At 32.4% G+C, this 20,783-nt stretch overlaps 1 protein-coding gene and 2 long non-coding RNA genes across 5 annotated transcripts; 2 read left to right on the top strand and 1 right to left on the bottom strand.

Moving 5' to 3' along the window:
- Positions 1 to 232: 232 nt before the first annotated feature.
- LOC124457621 lies at positions 233 to 3,302 on the bottom strand. The gene is made up of 3 exons (XR_006952694.1): positions 3,010 to 3,302; positions 907 to 1,019; positions 233 to 765 (listed from the first exon to the last, which is right to left on the bottom strand). It is a non-coding gene; the product is annotated as an uncharacterized LOC124457621 (long non-coding RNA).
- Positions 3,218 to 5,243, top strand: LOC124457619. The gene is made up of 4 exons (XR_006952692.1): positions 3,218 to 3,673; positions 4,086 to 4,255; positions 4,382 to 4,471; positions 5,190 to 5,243. It is a non-coding gene; the product is annotated as an uncharacterized LOC124457619 (long non-coding RNA).
- A 156-nt stretch (positions 5,244 to 5,399) lies between these two features.
- Positions 5,400 to 9,966, top strand: LOC124457608. 3 transcript variants are annotated; one of them, XR_006952683.1, is made up of 6 exons: positions 5,400 to 5,513; positions 5,585 to 5,772; positions 7,695 to 7,908; positions 9,091 to 9,193; positions 9,266 to 9,390; positions 9,775 to 9,794. XR_006952683.1 is itself a non-coding variant. In XM_047007830.1 (4 exons), the coding sequence occupies exons 1-4, from the start codon at positions 5,498 to 5,500 to the stop codon at positions 9,108 to 9,110; spliced, it is 438 nt and encodes a 145-aa protein (XP_046863786.1). In that variant the 5' UTR covers positions 5,400 to 5,497; the 3' UTR covers positions 9,111 to 9,966. The 3 variants fall into 3 exon arrangements, 1 of the variants encoding a protein (XP_046863786.1); XR_006952682.1 differs by having other exon boundaries at positions 9,266 to 9,966; XM_047007830.1 differs by having other exon boundaries at positions 9,091 to 9,966.
- Positions 9,967 to 20,783: the final 10,817 nt, after the last annotated feature.

Here is a 20,783-nt window from a genome sequence, read left to right as displayed (position 1 = left end):
TTAGGAGCATGTCACCTTTCACAAAGACACCAAGTAATCCCTCAATTCCTTTTTTAAGGCCTGTTTCAAACATTGCATTTTACATGCGCCCAATGCATTTAAAACAAAAGATAATGGTAAAGTTCCTTATTATCACGTTTCTTTTCATTTCTTGGCTTTTGGGTACATCTCCCAAAACACTGCGTTTATTAAATACAATGGCATACATTTCAAAAAATTGGCAGGCAATTCATACATGTTGGCAGCCTGCAATTATTTAGCTGCTGAATGCGGTAGATTTAATCAATATACTCCAATTAAAATTATATATTCAATATTATTTTACGTCAAACTTTTTCAAGATTTGAAAAAGGCATTTAGTTATATGATGAAGTAATTTTTTAACCCTGGAATCCAATATTTTACCATGTGATTGCAACGGATGGAATCTGATATTGCGATCTTTGAAGATTGAAGGTGCAGAATTCCAAAATATCGCATACATTTTCTTGTCTTATGATGAAAGAAAGCCTACACAGAATAAAGTCATTAAAATGCTTGATGCATCTCCACAAAATGACAACGAGCACGTGACGTGAGAACCACTTGACCAAATTTATCAAATCTCTTCTGAGTAACATTAGTGCATTTCTTCAGTTCAATTTTGGAGCCAGAGTGGTTTTACCAGGAATGAAGATGAAAATCACATTTACAGATAGAAAAATTCCATTATATCTGGAGCCAATGTGGTTCTGCTACTGTGGTTCATGTTCATATATTCATGTACTATAATCAATAATTAAAATGGAATTCAAAAGAAATTGATAAAATAGAACACACACAAAAAAGTGAATACTAGCCCTCTTTCCCAATCCTTGATCTTCTGCCTACCCTGGTTCTACGTACTGTATGATGTTTAACATTCACCTGCAGTGCTTCATGTCCAAGGCCATTATTATTAAGTTGGAAACAACATCAATTTTTCCATTCTCCTGACATGCCTGTGCCTGTGTCTCTTGATCATGTTGATGACCTTGAATCTAGTTTTTAAAATATATGTTCCATCGATTAAAGCGTTAATGAAACAAAATTTTGCCAGACTGTTTTCTAAATACATTACAACAACTATTCAAGCTCATCTAGCATCTTACAAAATATTTTTGTTAAGAAATAAAAGATGTTTACTGTGTTTGCATAGTCTTATCCAATGAAGGAGACCTTTGGGAGAACTTGGGTGCAGATCAGTGCAAGCCCGAGACTGAACGTTGAGGGTTGCACCTTCTCGAAAGTTCTCACAAACGTCTCCGAGGTTTGCATAAGCCAGTGCAAACCCGAAAAACATCTTTTATTTCTTTTATAAATTAACAAGAATGCGAAACTGACAAAACGTTCTAATATTCTTCTAACATGTATTCATGATCGATTTGCAAATTCTTTTAGTTTGATTGATTGATTGATTTGATTGGTTGAGCGCAGATTGTTTTTCAAAGGCTAATGCAATGCAGCTCTAGACCAATCAGCAGACATGTTTCATTATGTTTATTTTATAATTATCTTTGTTACACTGATATTGAAATTTTTTCATTATGCAAATTTTCTGGTAATGAAACACTTTGCATAACTAACGTTTGATTTGCAAATATTTTGAAGTGCATCAAATTTTCACAATCCTATCTGCCATGTATTGATTATTTTCTTGTACTAGTCAATAAATCTTTTAGTTGTGTTGAGAACTGATGCAGTCTAAATATGACTATGCAATGTAATGTCACAAGATGATATAGGTATTTGCATAGAAAAGGAAGGTTGAAACATCTTTTATACCTTTCACTGGCACAAGCTAGCTAACATGAAAATTAAGACATTTTAAGAGGTCAATGAAATGCAGTTTGCAATGTTTAAAAACACTTTGATCATTGTCTGTAATGTTATGTGACCTCATTGATTGTTGAAAGAGATAATGTATATTTATCAGATATAATGTATATAATGAAAGATATAATTTATGTGTATGAACACATGCACTTATAGGCTTATACACCATTGATAGACAGACTTGGACAATAGCAATAATAATAATATCTTTTTTATCTACATGAATTGAGCACACTGTCATACACGCAAGTCGACTTGAAGCACCAAGTTGAAAGCTCAACAAAATGAATAGTGTCAATACAAAGAAATGTCTAATCTAATATCGTTATCTATGTATATTTATTTTAAATCTATTTGCATCCAAATTCAATAATACAATCTGTACAACAAACAAAATTGCATGACTCGCCATTACATACAATGAGTATCAAAAAAATTAAATCAAAGTTTTATAGACAAACATGCATTTGACACAATGTGTTTTAAGGTTATATTTGAATACAGCAAGCTACCAAAGTCCTTTACATTTCCAGTTAATGAACTCCTCAAATAACAACTTCATGTTAAAATTAAGTTTTTCACCACTGGGAATTAAATAGAATACAATCATTCTCAAGCATATGATACAACACATGGAAAACCCTCTGTTTAGTTTTGGCTTGATTGAATTTGGTTTTGGTTAATTGGCAGGGAAACTTCATTTTAAATGCACTCAATTACTAAAGGGGTAAAAATGCAATTTCAACATGCAAATTTTATTTGACAAGTACTTTCGCATCATATTTGATTGTATGAATTCATAAATAGACATAATTATAACTGGACATTTAAGGAGCTCCTGTTTCTTGCTACAAGTTTACACAAAAGTAAAATTACAAAGCACAATGTCTACTGCAAATTTACCGACAAAAGTTCCATTTTTATTTTTTCAAGCACAGATATAAGTGTATCATGTAATACAATTAAAATTAATACTTCAATTACAATGTATTAATGCCAATTATGTTAGGAAAGGCAAAAGGTATGTTACACAAATGTCTGAACATATGCGAATGGAGACACATTTAATTGTATAGTGTGGATAAAGTATGGGATAAAATTTTCAAGCACTAACAAATAATATCAGAAATAATATCTACATGAAATTTTCCATACCATATCAGATGAAGTTGCTTGATCTATCTCCATTGCAGCACGCAACTGCTTTCATCGTCTATATTTTGTTCTTCTTGTAAGATCAACAGTGGAATCAACTGCATATCGTTTTTATTGCCCTCTTGAACCCATAAGAAAAGCTTAGATAACAAAATCACGAACACAAGTTTTATCAAAACGCTAAATTTTGACAAATTTTGAGGAATATTCATGACAGACTGCTCAAGACGAAAGCAGAAAGCGTTTGTTCAAGTCAGCTGTGAAATTACTACAATTAACACTTACCGCCATTACCACAGTAACATCAATGCTGAGCTGACATCGCCAAGGTGACAAAGCAAATTTCCTTGCCACTCAAGTAATCAAGTTCAAGTTGTTCTCAGCGTTTTGAAGCTCGCTGTTGTGAAAAGGTGACCAATTGTGAAAGTTAAGGATGAAGTTTGCGATTTTCGATTTTGGAGACAATACTTTTGATATTGGACAAACATCATGGATACAAGATAAAAATTCTACAACATTTGACAACGAATCCTGGCTCTTTACCCACGAAATGATTGTCAAGTGGCCCATAGACTTCAATGCAGCGAAACGAAAAATGCGAAAAAAAATTGATGTAGATACAATCAAAACGAAAGATATCCAGCAAGAATTTTAAAATTTGGAGGTTGGCGTTTGATTTTGATTTTTGAAATGCCCCCTCAAAAATATAAATTTAAAAGGTATAAATATTTCGAATAATCGTTTCTGTATAAACTAAATTTATTTAAAATGAAAGTGACAATATGGCGGACACTTACTTTTTAAAAAAAGCATTGCTGGATATATACCATTTTTTGTCATGAGAATGAGTATCTATACTTTCTCTACAAGTTTAATAATAATAGTTAATCTTTATTGAGGATGCCAACATCACTAAAAAGAAGTTTACAGAGGGGTCCTCTAAAAATAACTAAATATAATATAACTACTTAAAAATAAAAAGAAAAAGAATACAAATTGAAAAATATGAATATAGGTTAGGGTTTTTCGGATTATAAAAACTATAAAAATCGAAGTATTCTACATTTTATTATTAGATGACTTTGCCTCCATGGATTCATGCTTAGAGATGTATCTGAAAAGTGGGAAAACTTCAACTCCTAAAAGAGGAAAAGGTCAAAGAATCTCACAAAAGAATTATAAATACCATTCCGACTCCGATAAGGAGGATTATGAAGTCCAGTTTGGTTCACATTTAAGTAAAAAAGTATGTTTTTTATCGTGATTGGAGATTACAATCTCTTTGGTATCACTTTTGGATTCCAGCTTTTGTAGAAAGTGCTAAATATTGTACTAAAAAGGCGTTACTGTCTATTTAATTGTTTTTATTTAGCCCCCTTTAAAGAGAAGAAAAGTCCAGAAAGATAGTTCAAAGAAAAACTCCTTATATTCCATGGTTAAAGAAAAATATAAACAAACAGAGGTATTCATATTGTATTAATTACTTGATGCTTCATTAGTATTAATATGTCCCGAGGAGTAAAAGATCATTGACCGGTTGTTTTTTAAAGGGACATAGCTTAATGTTAAAAACTAACTTAGGGTTTGATTTGTTAACATAGGGTTAGCTAATCCTGGGTTGAAATTTTGTTTTTTAAAGTAGAGTTCAAGCATTGGCCTAACTAACTCTGAGTTAAGACATTTAACCTTGAGTTAAAAAGCGCACAACTCCAAAAAGATCAATTAACAATGTGTTCAATGAAATCAACCAATCACAGACGAGAAACCAGCTGGCAAAAAAGTTGTTTTTCCTTTTTTTATCCATTAAGTACTTTCTCGATAATGGAGGATGGCCATTTTTTGATGTGATTCTTACGTCTATTTACAGCCAACGATAGTTAGAAGTAATGAGTTCTGAAATATTTTCGTGTTTCATAAGCTTTTGTCAATTAATCACAGCTAATGTGCCTTCTTCTCATGTTCAAATATGTTATTTTAGTTAGGCGAGCATTGTATGAGTACTCGTAATGCAATTTTTTGGATAAATTCATACGATGAGTTAGAATATATATTTAAACATTGAAATAAAATAAGTTAAACAAAAGTATATGTTGTCGCTACTCGTTTCACAGCACAGGGCAATCTTCTCGGGAATCTTAAGCATTGTGATTAATATAAATGTTTTACTGATTTTTTAAAAGTTTGAAACAGTGCAAAATGAAGAAGACAACTTAAACGAGAATCGTTCTTTAAGTATATAAAGTTTTTGCAGTTCTTAGCAGTTGACGTTGTCCAGATAGAGTAAGTTTTGCTTTCTTATTTAACGCATTCGAGATTTGCCTGGTGAAAGGGTATTGGTATTATAAATGCCCTAAATTATTGTTTCTGCAATGCTTTGTTTACAGGACAGTACATCCTTTATACAGCTAAAAAAATCGAAAATCGTTTAAAAGAACTTTCCGAAGAATGTAGAAACTTAAAGATACAGACGACAAATTTAGCTACGTTGATGAATTCTGTGAAAGGTAAATGTTGGATTAGTAACAAGAACTAGCAATGTTTTCAACAATTGAAATGTATGTTCTTTCATTTTCAGAATCACCCATTATTGTCAAAAGCCTGGAAACTTTAACTAATGGACTTCAGTCAAGCAGTACTCATTCAGTCTCGCCACATGTCAACACTGATTTACCAAAACACCTGTCCCCTTTATGCCTTAAAAGCTCTTGCGATGCACCTACGATTGAGGAAAATGATAATACTGGCAACGTTGTGGAAGAGATGGTAAGAATAGTGCCTTCTTAGTTAAAATAAAGTCGTCTATATGCGCAATGCCTCAGCACAGTTCCGTAAAAAAAAGGTGTATATCTATAATGTCAAGCTAATATCATTATATGCAGTATTGGAAATTTAAGAATATGAATATAGCTACAGGGTGTATAAAAAACGGAACAGTTATGAAAACGCTGCTAAAGTTGTGAGTGACCAAAATTTGCAAAAACACTTGGTTAAGATAGTAAATAAGACTTTATATCTGAAGGTAAAGTTTTGGTGAATAATAGACTTTTTAGAATAAAAATTGTGTTACCTAGAAGCACTGTTGAAGTAGCTTGTACACGTATACAACAAAGCGGAGAAGCAATTGCAACACATGGGGTTAAAGTATGAGAGTATTGGTACAAGCTAACAAAATTTTGGGAATTTTAGGGTATGCATCGAGAAAGCTTACCTACTCAAATTGCAAGTTATTTTGAATTTTCCCTTTTTAAATTTCATTTTTTATAATTCTTCAATTTTGAATAAATGCGATCTTAAATCAAAAAAAAAAACGTGAATATTTACTTAAGTGTTAAAAAATGGCATTTAAAAGGAAAAAACACAAAATATTCAGCAAATTGGAAGCCTTGCGTTAGCGTACGCTTTTGCCAAATTTTTCTAAACTTTACTTAAATTCGAAGTTAGCTAAAACAACATCTGATTTACGACATCTGATTATTTAAAACAACATCTAAAACAACATCTAAAACAACAGCTAAAACATCTAAAACAACATCTAAAACAACAGCTAAAACAACATCTGATTTACGACATCTGATTATTTAATCTGATGATTTAAAACAACATCTGATTTACGAGTTATTTTAACACTTTTGGCCGAGTTAAAATTACTCCAAGTGGAGTAAAATCAGAATCCAATCATATATTAGAGTTAATTTAACTCCAATCTTGGGGTTGAAACAACTCTAAATTTTTCACTCCATTAAAAGGAGTTATTTTAATCACCTCTTTGGAGTCAAAATAACTCCTTTAAAATGACAGTGCGGGAACACAACTCTTATTCTAGAAATGGTTATTATTTGCGAGAGTTCTACTATCAGATCAACCATTGAAAGTGCAAATATCTATTGTACCAAGGCTTTTTTTGATCTTGCGGATGATTACTTAAGCGACAATTTCCTAACTGTTCAGTTTTTTTGGTAGCTACACCCGTATAGCAATCAACATATCGGTATTTTTGTGCGTAGTCAGAGACGCCAACTAACAGCACAATTAAGTTGCCTTTTGTTTAAGATAGGCATTCAAAAACAATCCAGAAGATGCTTCTTAACTTCTACTGGATCTCACAAATTTATTTTGGACCAACAGGTGGAGAAGCCAACTAGGCGAACAACTTGGTTGCTGTCTTTCAATTTCTTTTTGCTAGCGGCATTGCAGTTTAAAATTCGACCTGATATGTTTCAGGAAACCATGTTATCATTTTGAAAACTGATGAATTATAGAGTCGTAGTACGTTGTAGACAATATCTTGTTCTTCCTAAATTTTCTCTTTTAACGGAACCTAGAACCTAACTCGTGCATGTGAATAAAAAATCATAGCTATAGCAAATGGTAAAGGCATTAAATTTAAATGGAAAAAGAAATGACACTCCTTATAAAATAAACAATATTTAATCCAAACGTTATTCATTTCTATTTAATTTTTTTAAATTTGTAATCTTCGAAATTTCCGCATTTTCTACTGATGATGATAGCATGTAACATGTAACACTTGTCAAAACGTTTAGAATAAATATTCTTTACTTTATACGGAGTGTCAATTGTTTCGTGTTTTAGTAAAACACTTTATAGCAATCGTAATTGAAGTGTAATATAACTTTTTTCAACACTATGCATTTCAAATTTAAGCCTTCTAAATTTTTTATTAGGTAGCACTGGCTCCTGGTATTACGATTTTGCATTCGCAGAGGGATCTTTTGACTTTACAAGGAAATCCAAAGAACTACACGTATGCGTTAATGGACATGATTTGGTCCAGAGATGAGTTGGCAACACATTCTTTAACAGGAAAAACGTCCAATGCTCACAAAGATAAAACACCAAAGCCTTCATTGGATGCTTCAAAAGTTGCTGCACTGTGTGGTAAGTAAAGCTTTTAACCTTTATTCTATCATTTTAAGATGTATAATACAGTTTGTTAATACGGTCAGCCTTGAGGATTTTTTGTGGGATGGCTTTAGCAAATTGGAAATTAATACAGGTCCTCCAGAAAACTACAACATTTAATAGAATATTTGATGTAGTTACAAGTAAATTTGAGATGAATTGCATCATGTTTCAAGACATATACCAATCCTTGTAAGAATTCTTATATGAATTCCTATAGGTTCCTACAGCATGCTATAAGTTGTTCCTATAGGCTCATCGGCCAATTTCCAAAAGGATTCTATAGGAAGTTTTAATAGGAAGTTGGAGATCTGGTACGAATTCTTATAGCGATAATTTGTATAGGAAAACTTGTAGGAATTCCAATAGGATTCCTTTGTAAGAATTCTTATAAGAATTTTTATTGGAATTCTTATGTGAATTCCTATAGGTTCTTACAGCATCCTGTAGATTATTGCTATAGGCTCATGGGCTAATTTCCAATAAGATCCTGTAGAAAGTTTTAATAGGAATTCCTATTGATACTTTTCGTAAGGGTATCCAAGTTATATTAATAACCACAAACTTCAATAATCGTGATTTATGCAGTTGACTCGCTCTATAGCTACGCTAAAATGTCTTAGTTCTTTAATTCATTGTCCTAAGATTTGTCGCTTAAATTGGCATAGAAATTTCTTACCAAAATGTCGGCGCCACAAAATTGACCCTGGTGGGAGGGATAAGGGGGCGATTACATTAACAAACAGCAGCCCATAGTGAAATTCAACATGGTTTGTAGTACGAAAGAATGTTTTATGCAGTGCGGTGTTTGAAATTACCCGTTGAGTCACCTGAATTTTTCAGGTTCATGAGACAATTGCTTAAATTGTCCAACAAAGTGCGAAGATCATATCTACATTTAATGGTTTGCAGTGATGAAAATTCGCCAGGAGCGTTGTATTATTTCTTTGTGAACAGACTTTTGCGATTACATGTAAGGAAAAATCGACCTAATCATTGCATAATTTTTTATTACATCTTTGGTTTTCGTTACTTATACATTATGTACGATCATTTGTTTACTCGACTGTTTGGTGTTAAGTAGTTATTTAAACATTGAATTATTAAGGAAATTGTTACGATCATAAATGGTGTCAAAAATCAATTTAATTTTTTAAGGTTTTACACAGCGAAAGTAGACCAGAGACTTCTCAATTAAGTTAGCGAACATCAAAGAAACGTCTACACCAACACGTTTTGGCAAAACTTGGAGAAGGAAAATGTAATGCATTGGAGCTTATTTCTTTTACGGGGATTAGCTCTTTGATATTATTTGCCTGATCTATTTTTTTAGATTGTCGAAGGAGGATCATGACGGAAGGAACCGCTATCACAATTACCAAAAAAAATGCAATAATTATAGAAAAAACACGCACGGAGAAATTACTGGAACTTCCAGTGGAAAACCAAGCTATACCAGTAAGATTAATAATTTTAGTGATCTATTTACTAACATTCTACGATCACTGGAGAGTCTGGGCAATGTAGATGGCATAAATGGGTTTACGCAGTGCATGATTTTTACATGGCTTTGAAAGTGCCATGGCTAGGCAGGAGAATCAGTGGATCTTTGTTAAACCAGCAGTGAGCTTTTGCGTAAGAGCAACGCGGTGAATCGAACATGACCATTTGCAGCTCATAAAAGAGAGAATAAACTAAGAGACAGTTTAGCAAATGTGTTGTATTCTTAGTAAAAATGTTTATACTGCGATTGTACTCACCACAAAGCTAACGAGTGAATGGTAATAATCTTTGTAAAATGGTCAAGACAATGTCTTACTAAGAAAACGACTTTGTTTTAAGTGCACCCTGGAAAGCCGTCGAGCAGTTTAATAGAGCCTAACCTCTAGGCAGCAGTATGTGAATAGTCATAATTCTTGAATATGAGACAAACAATGTGCAGTGGGAGTAAAAAAGGATACGAAGATAAGGCATGGCAAAGTGTACAAATGTGTAAATAACAAACTGACTTTATTAAATTTGGAACATATTTTACCTTCGCCTTAATAGACTATAAAAATTACAGTTATGTCTTGTGCATTTTATGTTTCATTTTTGTTAGATACATTACAAATAAAATTTTCACGTTAAAATAACCTAAACAATGAACATTTTCACGCACTTTGGCCAAGCGATCAAATGATATTATTTTACACGAAATCTAAAACTAACGTCAAATATAAGCACCTTAGCTGTGACATTTTTATGTCTCAACATAACGTCAACAGTTTGACAGTAGAAGTGCCTCTTTTATTTAAGGCAAATTTTCTTTGTGCACTAAAATTTGCGCAATTATATAACAAAGATTTACTTGATTTAATCTTTTATTTCATTCCAAATTACATAAGAATAAGTGGACTATGTTAATTATAAATATACACACTAATATTGTACTGTCTTGCAAGAAAATAGGGAGTTTTAGCAAGAGTACGACTACGACTACGAGTACGAAATTTGACCGTGTAAGGGAATGGCACGAGGAAGTTTGTTGTCGTTGTCGCTTCGTCAAAATTTTGCTTTAGTTGTAAACAACAGAACGAGCCTTTTTATTGTCTAAAACACCGACGTTTGCGAAGCAGCTACGGCTCTATTTGACAATAATGATATCAAAGAATCGATAATACTGGTTTTGCGAGAATATAGGACTCTTTAGACTGAAAAATCTTCACTATTTTAAGTTTTATGTACGATATATTTGCACTATTTTATTGTTTGTGTACCTTTCACTTTGCGTACGAAATACATGAAAGTTTTGCAGGTCATATTTTCCTTTTTAACATACATCTGCGCTCAAAAAGAGTTCTAAATTAAAGCCTGGATGCTCGAAAATAGTACTGTAAACTAATTTCTTACAGAATGAAGAAATATACCTACTTTCTTTGCTTAAAAAGACATCGTAGTCGCGACTACGAATTTTTTACAAAACATCGTACTCAGATTGATGACGGCTACGTGTTTTTGTTGTCGCAACAATGTTTTCGCGCCAAAAGGACGTAAATCGTACTCGTAGTCGTACTCGTAGGCTCTGCTAAAACTCCTTAATACTGTAAAATACAGGCGAACAAGGTTTGAAAATAATTTGCAAACTGAAGATCAGATCGGAAATCAAAGTTTGTCTCAACAACCCACAAATGAAGCAATAGTGTTACAGAAAAGTCAAGGATAGATATATACCGCTCTGAATATAAGAACTTATATAACCAAAATAACCGACAATAACGAAACCCAAATTGGCCTACAAAACAAACGTTTGCATGGCGATTTTACTTACCATGAAGCTAATGACTGAATATAAAGATTCAAGACATATTCTCACTAAAATCAAGCTGAACGCAAAGCAACCAAACAAAACATACAAGAATACATATTACCGACGAAACAAGGCTTATAAAACCTTTTGAATTACCCAATTGTAAATAGATAAAAATGATACATAAATCCCAGCACAAAGATAACTCAAAGTCTACGAAGCAAGACAACAAAATAAGAATAATGAAGCGAAATAGCAATACAACATGAGAAGACGTTCCAGAGATACTAACAATCAAACTGAAACATATATAAGACATATGTTATCCCAACAAGAAAACTAAATGCCAAAGGAACAAACGACATAAAGAGAATAGTGCTCTGCGAGGAGAAATAGAAGAACTGAGCAGGAACTAAAGTACACAAGGAGAATTATCGTGAAATGAAACGAATTTTGATTAATCGATGCTTTATATACAATAATGATTTTAATTATTCAAGAATAAGTCAAAGTAAATAATCACATGGAGCATAACGAAAGATTAAAATACAATGGAACATGAACAATTGCTTTTGTATATTGGAGCTTTATTTACAACTTGAAGACAGAAAGGAATCGTTGACTACCTTTATGCATAAAATCTCAATTTAGGCTTAACTCCCAAAGGATAACGTGGTCGTCTTAATTATCATGGTCCGGTTGTATAAAACTCTTAACTAATTTTTAACTACTGTTTTTGCTGTTAAAATGTAGTTAAATTTAACCACGTGGTTAAGTCGGTTGTATAGAAAAGTAATTAGCGTTAACTGCATTTAAAAGGTAGGTAAAGTTAACTATCATATGGAGGAACAAACGACAAAAAAACAAATAAACAAATTTAGAAAAATTCGACTAAATTTTCTAAATTTAGAAAAATTTAGAAAATTCGACTGCATTTAAAAGGTAGGTAAAGTTAACTATCATCTTTTTAAAACAAAGTTAATTTTGGCGGCATAGCTTTGAACATGATGGGAACGTGCATGAACATGCCCTGTGTTCTTCACATCTAACTCATGGGCTTTTGTACAACTCCACCGCATAAAAGCCAGTTATTGTCTTCATCTCTTCATTGCAAATAAAAATAAAAGGAGTCAAAGGATGAGGATGCTATTCATTTAGATAACTTAGCTTTGTCGTTCACAAGCTTCACGTTGACACGTTTTATCCAAATTCTCCATTGTTTTACCAAACACCGAGTTCTTCATCAGTTTATATAATCTTATCGAAATCGTTTGCAGCATGTTTTCGTTCGTCGGTGTTAAAGTATATATAGGATTTTAGCAAGGGAGTTTGTTGAAAAACTCCAGAGCCCCATAGCTCTGGTGTAATCAAGGGTTGTCAAAAATTAATTGAGTTTCAATTAATTGCAATTATTGCAATTAATTGATTGGACAAAGCATCAATTAAAATTAATTGATTGGGCAAAACTCCCAATTTCTAGTAATTGATTGGGCATTGACTGCTTTTTTCTTTTTTTTTTACATTGAAACTACTTTTGTCTTGTCACAGCAGCTCCATCAAAGGTCAATCTACAAAAACTGCTGCCCATGAATTTAGAGATGCAACTCTTTCTAAAACTTAACAAAAGCTGGTGGCCCGATGCACAGTCTGTTGCGGAGGCTTCTGTTAGCATGTGATGAACACTTGGTTGCAACCCTTTTTGCCTTTTTGACAATCACATAATTTATGTGATTGTATTTGTATTCTTGTTAGATTTCTAAATTTGTTTTTTTGTGGGCCTACACTGTGGGCCGAAAAACTCGAATTATGCCATGTTGACATTACATTTTTTATTTTCTTCTTCGCTTTTTCATTCATAATGGGAATTTGAAAACTTATGGAACCTAAATGTGTGGCCTATGACATAGAGAAAAAAGTTAAATATATTTACTGTTGCTATAACTTTTGCTATTGCCTGTACAATAGACCTACCTATTTCTATACGATATTAGCGTTAGTGTGCGTTCTAGTACTAAAAAGATATGTAGACAAAGTATACAAGGGTTGTCAAAAATTAATCGAGTTTCAATTAATTGCAATTAGTTCTAACCAATTAATTGATTGGACAAAGCATCAATTAAAATTAATTAATTGGGCAAAACTCCCAATTTCAATTAATTGATTGGGCAGACCAATTTAATTGCAATCAATTATTGACAACCCCTGGGTGTAATATGTAAATATGATGAAAATTAATAATTAATAGCAAGTTAAATATAGAGCATGGGCACATGTTGATCTACATTATTTGAAACAGCCTTTGGAGGATAACCGATAATTTCGTTCAGTTTCACTACTACAATTTTGACAGTAAGTTTGTAGATTAATGGCATACATGCGTAGCACATTTGTTGTTCCAATCAATGTAGAAATCTGACATAAAACTCAAATCTTTTATAGTAAAATGGCCGAAAAAGTCCCAATTAAAAGACGGTAAGCATTCAGTTATTATTGAAACCACGTCCATAGATACAGAAGGACTAAATGTGCGATTGCTGATAAGCCGTCATATTGCGTAGAAAGTGTCATTGCGGAACCTGGCAAAATTATTGTTACTCATTTACTGTTAGTGATAAAATACAGATAATAGGTTTTTCGCCTTTTGCTTCGTTTCATTCCCTTATAACTCTTCAGGTCGACAACATATGTAGTCAAATCGTCATTATAAATATTTTAAATAATTCAATTAATATTAATGCTACATTTAATGCAATTCTGATGAAAATATCATTTGCTAAACTTTCTGTTAAGTGGAAACTTGGTAATTTTGGTGCGTATGCCACCCAAATTCATGATTTTATTGGCTTTTATGAATCATGAAACATATTACTGTAATGGATAAAGCATTTATAAATAGGTGCAGATATATTACAGAAGTATTTTTGACACAAAAACTTAGTACTTCCTACAATGCCCATACTTTTTATAAAACCTCAAATGTGCAATTGACACTGTAGTTAAGGATTCAATCACTAATTTCTGGTAAAAGATACATTATACTTTTCAATATATGGCATGCAATTATAATGTTGTGTCTAATTGCGAAGTTTAAGTACATTATAAGCAAAAAGAAGTTGACATTGCTACATGCTTTGATGTAGAAAAGGGTAGTTAATTCTTCATGGCTTACTAACAACTAACCAAGCAATGGACAATGCTGAGGGTGCGGCTAATGATATTTCTTTATTTTTTTAATGATACTACTATCAGTGGCATATCTAGCAAAAATTTTTGGTCAGGTATTGCATACAAAGCCCCATGCCATACAAAATCATGATTTTCAATCATACGTAAAGTAAGACATAAGTACTTTATTGAAGTTTAATTTACAAATTTTAAATTAGAAACAAAAATTATAAAGGTTTCTAAGAAGTCAAAATAAAATTACTGTCTTAGTTTTAGATATCAACTTTATAATAAAACTGTAACATAGTAATACAACAACAAATATTCTGACATGCATGTACTGGTAAAGATTAAAAGAGAATTCAATTTTTGAAGAGTCGCAATATTTCATCATCCCATCCTTGATGGAATTTAAAATTAAAACATTTATAAATCTTGAAACATTTGCAAACCTTTCAAAATAACATGCTTGATCTACATATTTACAACCATGCATCATCAAAATGTGGGAATTTAGTCCACTACAGTAATAATTATTATCCTTTGGATTTTCTTGTAAACGGACAAAAAGTACAAATAACTTACAAAAAATCTTGAAAAGAGAAATTAAGATGCAGCTTTATTCAACAGAATCAGTCTGTGAGCCAAGCATGAAATAAAAAGGAAAATGTTATTTTTTAACAACAATGCTACACCACTATTTAAATGAGCAGACATTATAAAGACAATATCAAAAGTGCTTACAATAAGACATCAAATCAGCTGTTTCTGTCGAAACTAACACATACACAAACCAAAATTGTCATTATGAAGTGTCAATATCTTTAAATAGGACAAATACAACCAAATTATTCTTTGAGGGCTGCTTCAGTCAACTCTAAGTAAATAAAAAAACTACAATTATCCATCACATATAGAAACTCCTTGTATCATCATGTTTAGACCATCAATTAATTTATTTCGAAAGATGGGAAAGATTCCAGTTAACTGTCCATAATTGTCAAATGATCATATAAACCAAGCAACCACATTTTGAGAAAGTGAAACTTTGCATAATATCAAGAAATCAACTAAACTTGCCTTTATGAAAGCTGTCATCATGCACTTTGTATACAAACTTTTGTCCAGACTGTAAATTTAATCAGCATTTTTATCATTATATCATACCCTTTCATTATAAGCTTAAACCACTGATATGTATGTTACAGTGGATAACGCACCATGTATAAAATCATAGATAAAACAAACTGAGATTGCTGACGTGTATACAATTTATACGTTGCCTGTCGTAGCTAATTGAATATTCCAAGATGGCGACTCAAGCGGGCAAAAGGACTATAATTTCTATTACGAAAATGAGGTTTTTCGCATTTTAGTCGTTGTACCCTTTGCATCCCAAGTCTAGCCGCTTTTTTTTTGGAAATGGGAAGACATTGCGGAGTTTTTGGTATGTAAACTTGGATGCATCAAAGGAATAACACGACAAATATCGCTTCGTGAAATTGTTAACGAATTGTCACCTAAGTGCAATGATAGCTGTTTTCTTATGTATTGATTTATTCCAAGTATTTTTATGAGAAGGAAATAACTAAAAGTCAAAAATATTGATGTGTGCTTTTTGGACTTCTGATTTAATTGTTAACATACACCAAAAATGGCAGAAACATCCAAAGACCTTAATAGTCAAAACACTTGAGGCAAATGGATTTCATACTGTTTCATTATTCATAATGACAAACCACACTCATTACTGTGGCCTTGTAGGTGTGTAATAGTTTTTCTCACAAGACCCTAATGTTGCCATGATATGAAAAAGTAAGGTACATAACTGTAAAATACTCATATTTTATGTGAAACATAAAACTTTTGTCAATTTTGCTTCAGTCATTCAATGTAATACATTAAGACACATTTAAAGAAGTCATTGGATTCATGAAACATTGCTTATTTGCTCTTTTGGTTTTGTCCTTCATTATAAATCACCATACAGAAGTTCACATTAAACGAAACTCGGTATTTCTTACATATTAATGCTCGATTTGATTAAAATGACCACTTGGCAAAAATTTGAAGAAGATATTTGTCGTGTTATTCCTTTAATGCATTCAAATTTACATTGCGTAATGAAATGTAGCATAAACAAGGTGAAATACCATAAACATTACATGTCCCATGACTTCAACTTCAAGACAAATGTCGGTTGTGCGATGTTGACATGTCGCACCAAACACGACAAGTAAAACATAACTTGCTTTGAAAGGTACAATAGAGTCAAGTGAAAATTTCTTTCTCAAGAAATGACAGTATAGACCTGTACTATAAATCCCCAATGTGTTTCGGCTTAAAATAATGCATTGTTCGTCATATTGTCGAATGGAAAAAAAAGGGACCTTCATGGAGCCATAGCTAAAAAATTTCGCCTCAACTTCAGAATTTTAAGTAAAATACTTACTTGTGAGAGTTTGCGAACCTTTATAAATATATGACGTATATGGTATATCTACTTTTTTCCCCAATTTTGTAAAATGAGTGTATGAGCAAATGCTCCAAATATGCGTTTTTGAAAATGCTCAGATGTCATTTTCCAAGCAGTTAGGAACATTTTTTCCATAAAATATATTGCATGGTATTGTATTGTCGACATATTGAGAGCCCGATATAAGTTGCGAAAAGCATTGGACCGACACTGTTGCTACGCATCTGCTCCCTGCTCATTATATTTCAGTGAACTCACTGATATATATATTACACTGGATAAGGCATCCCGTGTATAAATTTAGTACGAAAATTAAATTCTGAAGTTGGCTTATTTGCTTATGACCTTCGGTCCCACTTTACTAGAATTTTCTATTACAAAGTCACAGTTTCTGTGTATTTAACCGTTCTACAAACTTTTGATTCCAGCAAAATTTTTATGAAAGGGACAGAATGACCGGCAAAAATCTGTAATCTTAAAAATTTTGACTTCTTGCCTTTTTTTTTAATGGCAGAAAATTGACATTAGCCAATTGCAAGTCGACCTGCATTTTTTTAAACCAAACTGGCGATTATATGATTCTGTGCGTCTTAAAAAATGTGGAAGTATTACAGAATCCTAATAGTACCACCAATATATTATCTGTAGTGACGTTCGCGGAAGGTTGCTACAATTTACATATTTAACAACATGTTGTTTCGGGTTGTTATCGCAAACGTCATAATATTTTCAAATTACGTAGTTGCAAAGCCAAGAAAACAGAGCTTTAGGGTTAAAACACTCTATTTGTTTTCCTTTACATCTCATGAAAATTTTTCCTTGATCAGAAATTTTTTAATTGAATAAAAACGCGAAAACTGTGAATTTGTATTAAAAAAGCATATTAAATTAGGACAAATTGGTAAAACATCCACTACGTTTTACAAAAGTTCGAGTGGAAAGCAAACTGCTTTGGACATTCAGTCCATGTATTATATTTGAGATCAGGAGGCTTTCATGGATCATTAATCAGGAGTAGAGAGGGAAGATGAGATGATAGTAAAGTCGTCAAAGGCAGCTGTGATGAACTGATATGTTGATGTGTGATAAGATGCTGGATGTTGCAGAGCATTAAGCTGTTTTCCTGTCAGGGGCGATATCCCCAGCTGCTCTGAGATTCTAATGTAAAGACGGCGTGTGGTTTGACCAACATACGACGCGTTGCAGCGTCGACACTTAAAGAGATAAACAACACCAGATTTCAGGAACTTAGGAATATTATCCTTCAAGAGAAAAAATTAGGAAATTTGTGTAAAAGGACGGAAAACAAATATAATCCTTATGTGAGCGAAGACAGCTTTGCAGAGGCGGTTAAGCTTGGTGTGTATTTTGGAAAGACTGTATGCCTGTGTAGGGAAGGGAGAAATAGACGAGCTTCTTTGGCATGGTGATAATAAGTGGCTTGGAGGAAAAATAACAATTTTATTTATTATTACATTCTTATTGTTCTTATTATTTTGATTTTTCTTTATTGTTATCATTATTATTAACATTCTTTTTTTATTATTTTTATTCTTTTAAAACACGCATTTTACAAACACCAAGTTTTAAATTCTAAGAGAAAGTATCAAAACCTATGATCAATGGTCCCCTCTGGTTGTTACTATTATTATTATATAAATTATTATCATTATTATTATTTTTTTTTTTATTATTTTTATCATTTTTATTATTTTAATCATTATTATTATTTTTATCATTATTTTTATTATTAATATTTGTTATCTTTCGCTGATTTAATACTGATTTTACAACAAAGAAACAAGTCATAACTAATGGCTAAAGTTTCTTTGCTTTTTTGCACTTCATGGAGGTCGATTTAAACGTTGGTTAACGAGTTAAACGCATTTCATACAACTTGCCTCAGTTAATTAAACGCTACGCTTAACAGCATGCATCGCAGGTTTAACCATCGTTTTACTATCTGTCGGATTAAGAATATACTCGTTGGATGATAGCTAAACGTCGTTTATTGTAAACGGCTTTCGTACAAGCAGCCCCAGCAATATCCAAGTTATATTAATAAGCACAAACTTAAATAATCGTGATTTATGCAGTTGAATTCTGTATGGCTGTGCTAAAATTTTCTTACTTTAATTCACTGACCTAAACTTGTTGATTTAATCGGCAAAGACAATTTCTTAACAAAGTGACGCGCTACGAAATTGGCCCCGGGGGCGGGGCTATGGGAGCGATTACATGAAATGAAAATTCAACACGGACGTTGTATTAATTCCTTGGAAAGTCTTTTACGATTTCATGGAATAAAAAATCAACCCAGTCAATGCATATTTTTCTATACATCCATGGTTTTCGTTACTTATTCATTTTGAATGATCATTTATTCACTCGACAATTTAGTGTTAAGTGATTATTTTAATATTCAATTTTTAAGCAAATTGTTACGATCATAAATAGTGTCAAAAATTAATTTATTTTTTTAAGGCCCTACACAGATGAGGACAATGAGAATTTTTTCAATTATATTCAAGCAAATAAAGAAGAAGTATATTCCAACGAATATTGGAAAACCATGGCAAGACAAAATGTAATGCATTGAAGAATATTTTTGCAACGGGGATTAGCTCTTTCATATCATTTGTCTAATTTCAATTTATCTAGATTGTGGAAGGAAGATCATGGCAAAGCCTGAAAGGTCGTTATTATGGACATTTCAGTAAGTAACTAAATTAATAAACACATGTTTGCGTTCAGTTAAGTAAATTTGAAAAGAGATTTAATAATTACATGTGAATAAGATAAATTTATGTTTTCTACGGACTGTCGATGGTTAAGTTTGATTTTGATATCAATAAACACACATTTAGGCTTGCTTTTTCACAGTTTCTACCCCCCCTAAATTTAGGGGGGTCTTGGAATTTTCAAAAATGCCTTCTAGGGGTGGGTTGAAAAAATTTTGAATTTCTAAGGGTGGGTTATAAACTAGGGGTGGGTATGTCTATGTAGGGGTGGGTTCCGAGATTTTCCCTATTAGAAAAATTAAAAAATAGATGAAATGCATCTATGATAAAAAAAGTTAATAACTTCAAAGTTCAACATCACTCAATTTTTGCCCCCATGTTATTGCATCATCTATCTTCATATTACCCTATAAGGGACCAAAAATATCTCCCTAATTTGACACCATGTTATTGCATCAGCCATTGATTGCATCAGCCATTGATTGCATCAGCTATTGATTGCATCAGTTATTAATTGCATCAGTGAATACATAGACTTTGTCAGTGTTGTATATAGTATGCATAGAGAGACCATAAATAAGTCTAAAATCAGCTTTCCCTTAGAAAAAAACGAATTTTTTTTTCGGCTCGTATGTAGGGGTGGGTAAGGAAATTTTGGACCCAAATGTAGGGGTGGGTTACCAATTTGGGGTGGGTATGTCTATGTAGGGGTGGGTTCCAACCCCTCTAGAAACTATGTTTTTTGTCTATTTCTTGATTACAGAAAACATGTTTGAAGAAAATAAGCCGTCTCCGCAATTGAGGAAAGAGCCATCATGTAAGTTTTTTATGATTTTAAGAGGACGATTAAATGGAGCAATTTCAATTTAGTTTCAGCCCTGTTTGTCGTGCTGAGATTTCAGCCAAGTCCTGTTACAATATCCTATGAAAATAGCTTGAAAACGATTGATGAAACCACAGCTTAAAATATTCACGTATGCGTAATTGCGTACCTATTGTTTATGATGACGACAACAAATTAACGACATCTGATCAAGTCAAATATTAACAAACTTTAACACAAATAAAATCTAACAAGTTCATCCAATGATTTCTCTCAATCTCCAAACATCGACCGAAACGTATCCAAATTTTGGATACCTTATTAAGGCTCACAAGGCACAAAAATTATTTATAACTG

The sequence above is a fragment of the Xenia sp. Carnegie-2017 genome, unplaced genomic scaffold, assembly GCF_021976095.1.
Source record: "Xenia sp. Carnegie-2017 unplaced genomic scaffold, XeniaSp_v1 HiC_scaffold_6, whole genome shotgun sequence".
NCBI lineage: Eukaryota > Metazoa > Cnidaria > Anthozoa > Malacalcyonacea > Xeniidae > Xenia > Xenia sp. Carnegie-2017.
This window is presented reverse-complemented; position numbering and strand designations above follow the sequence as displayed.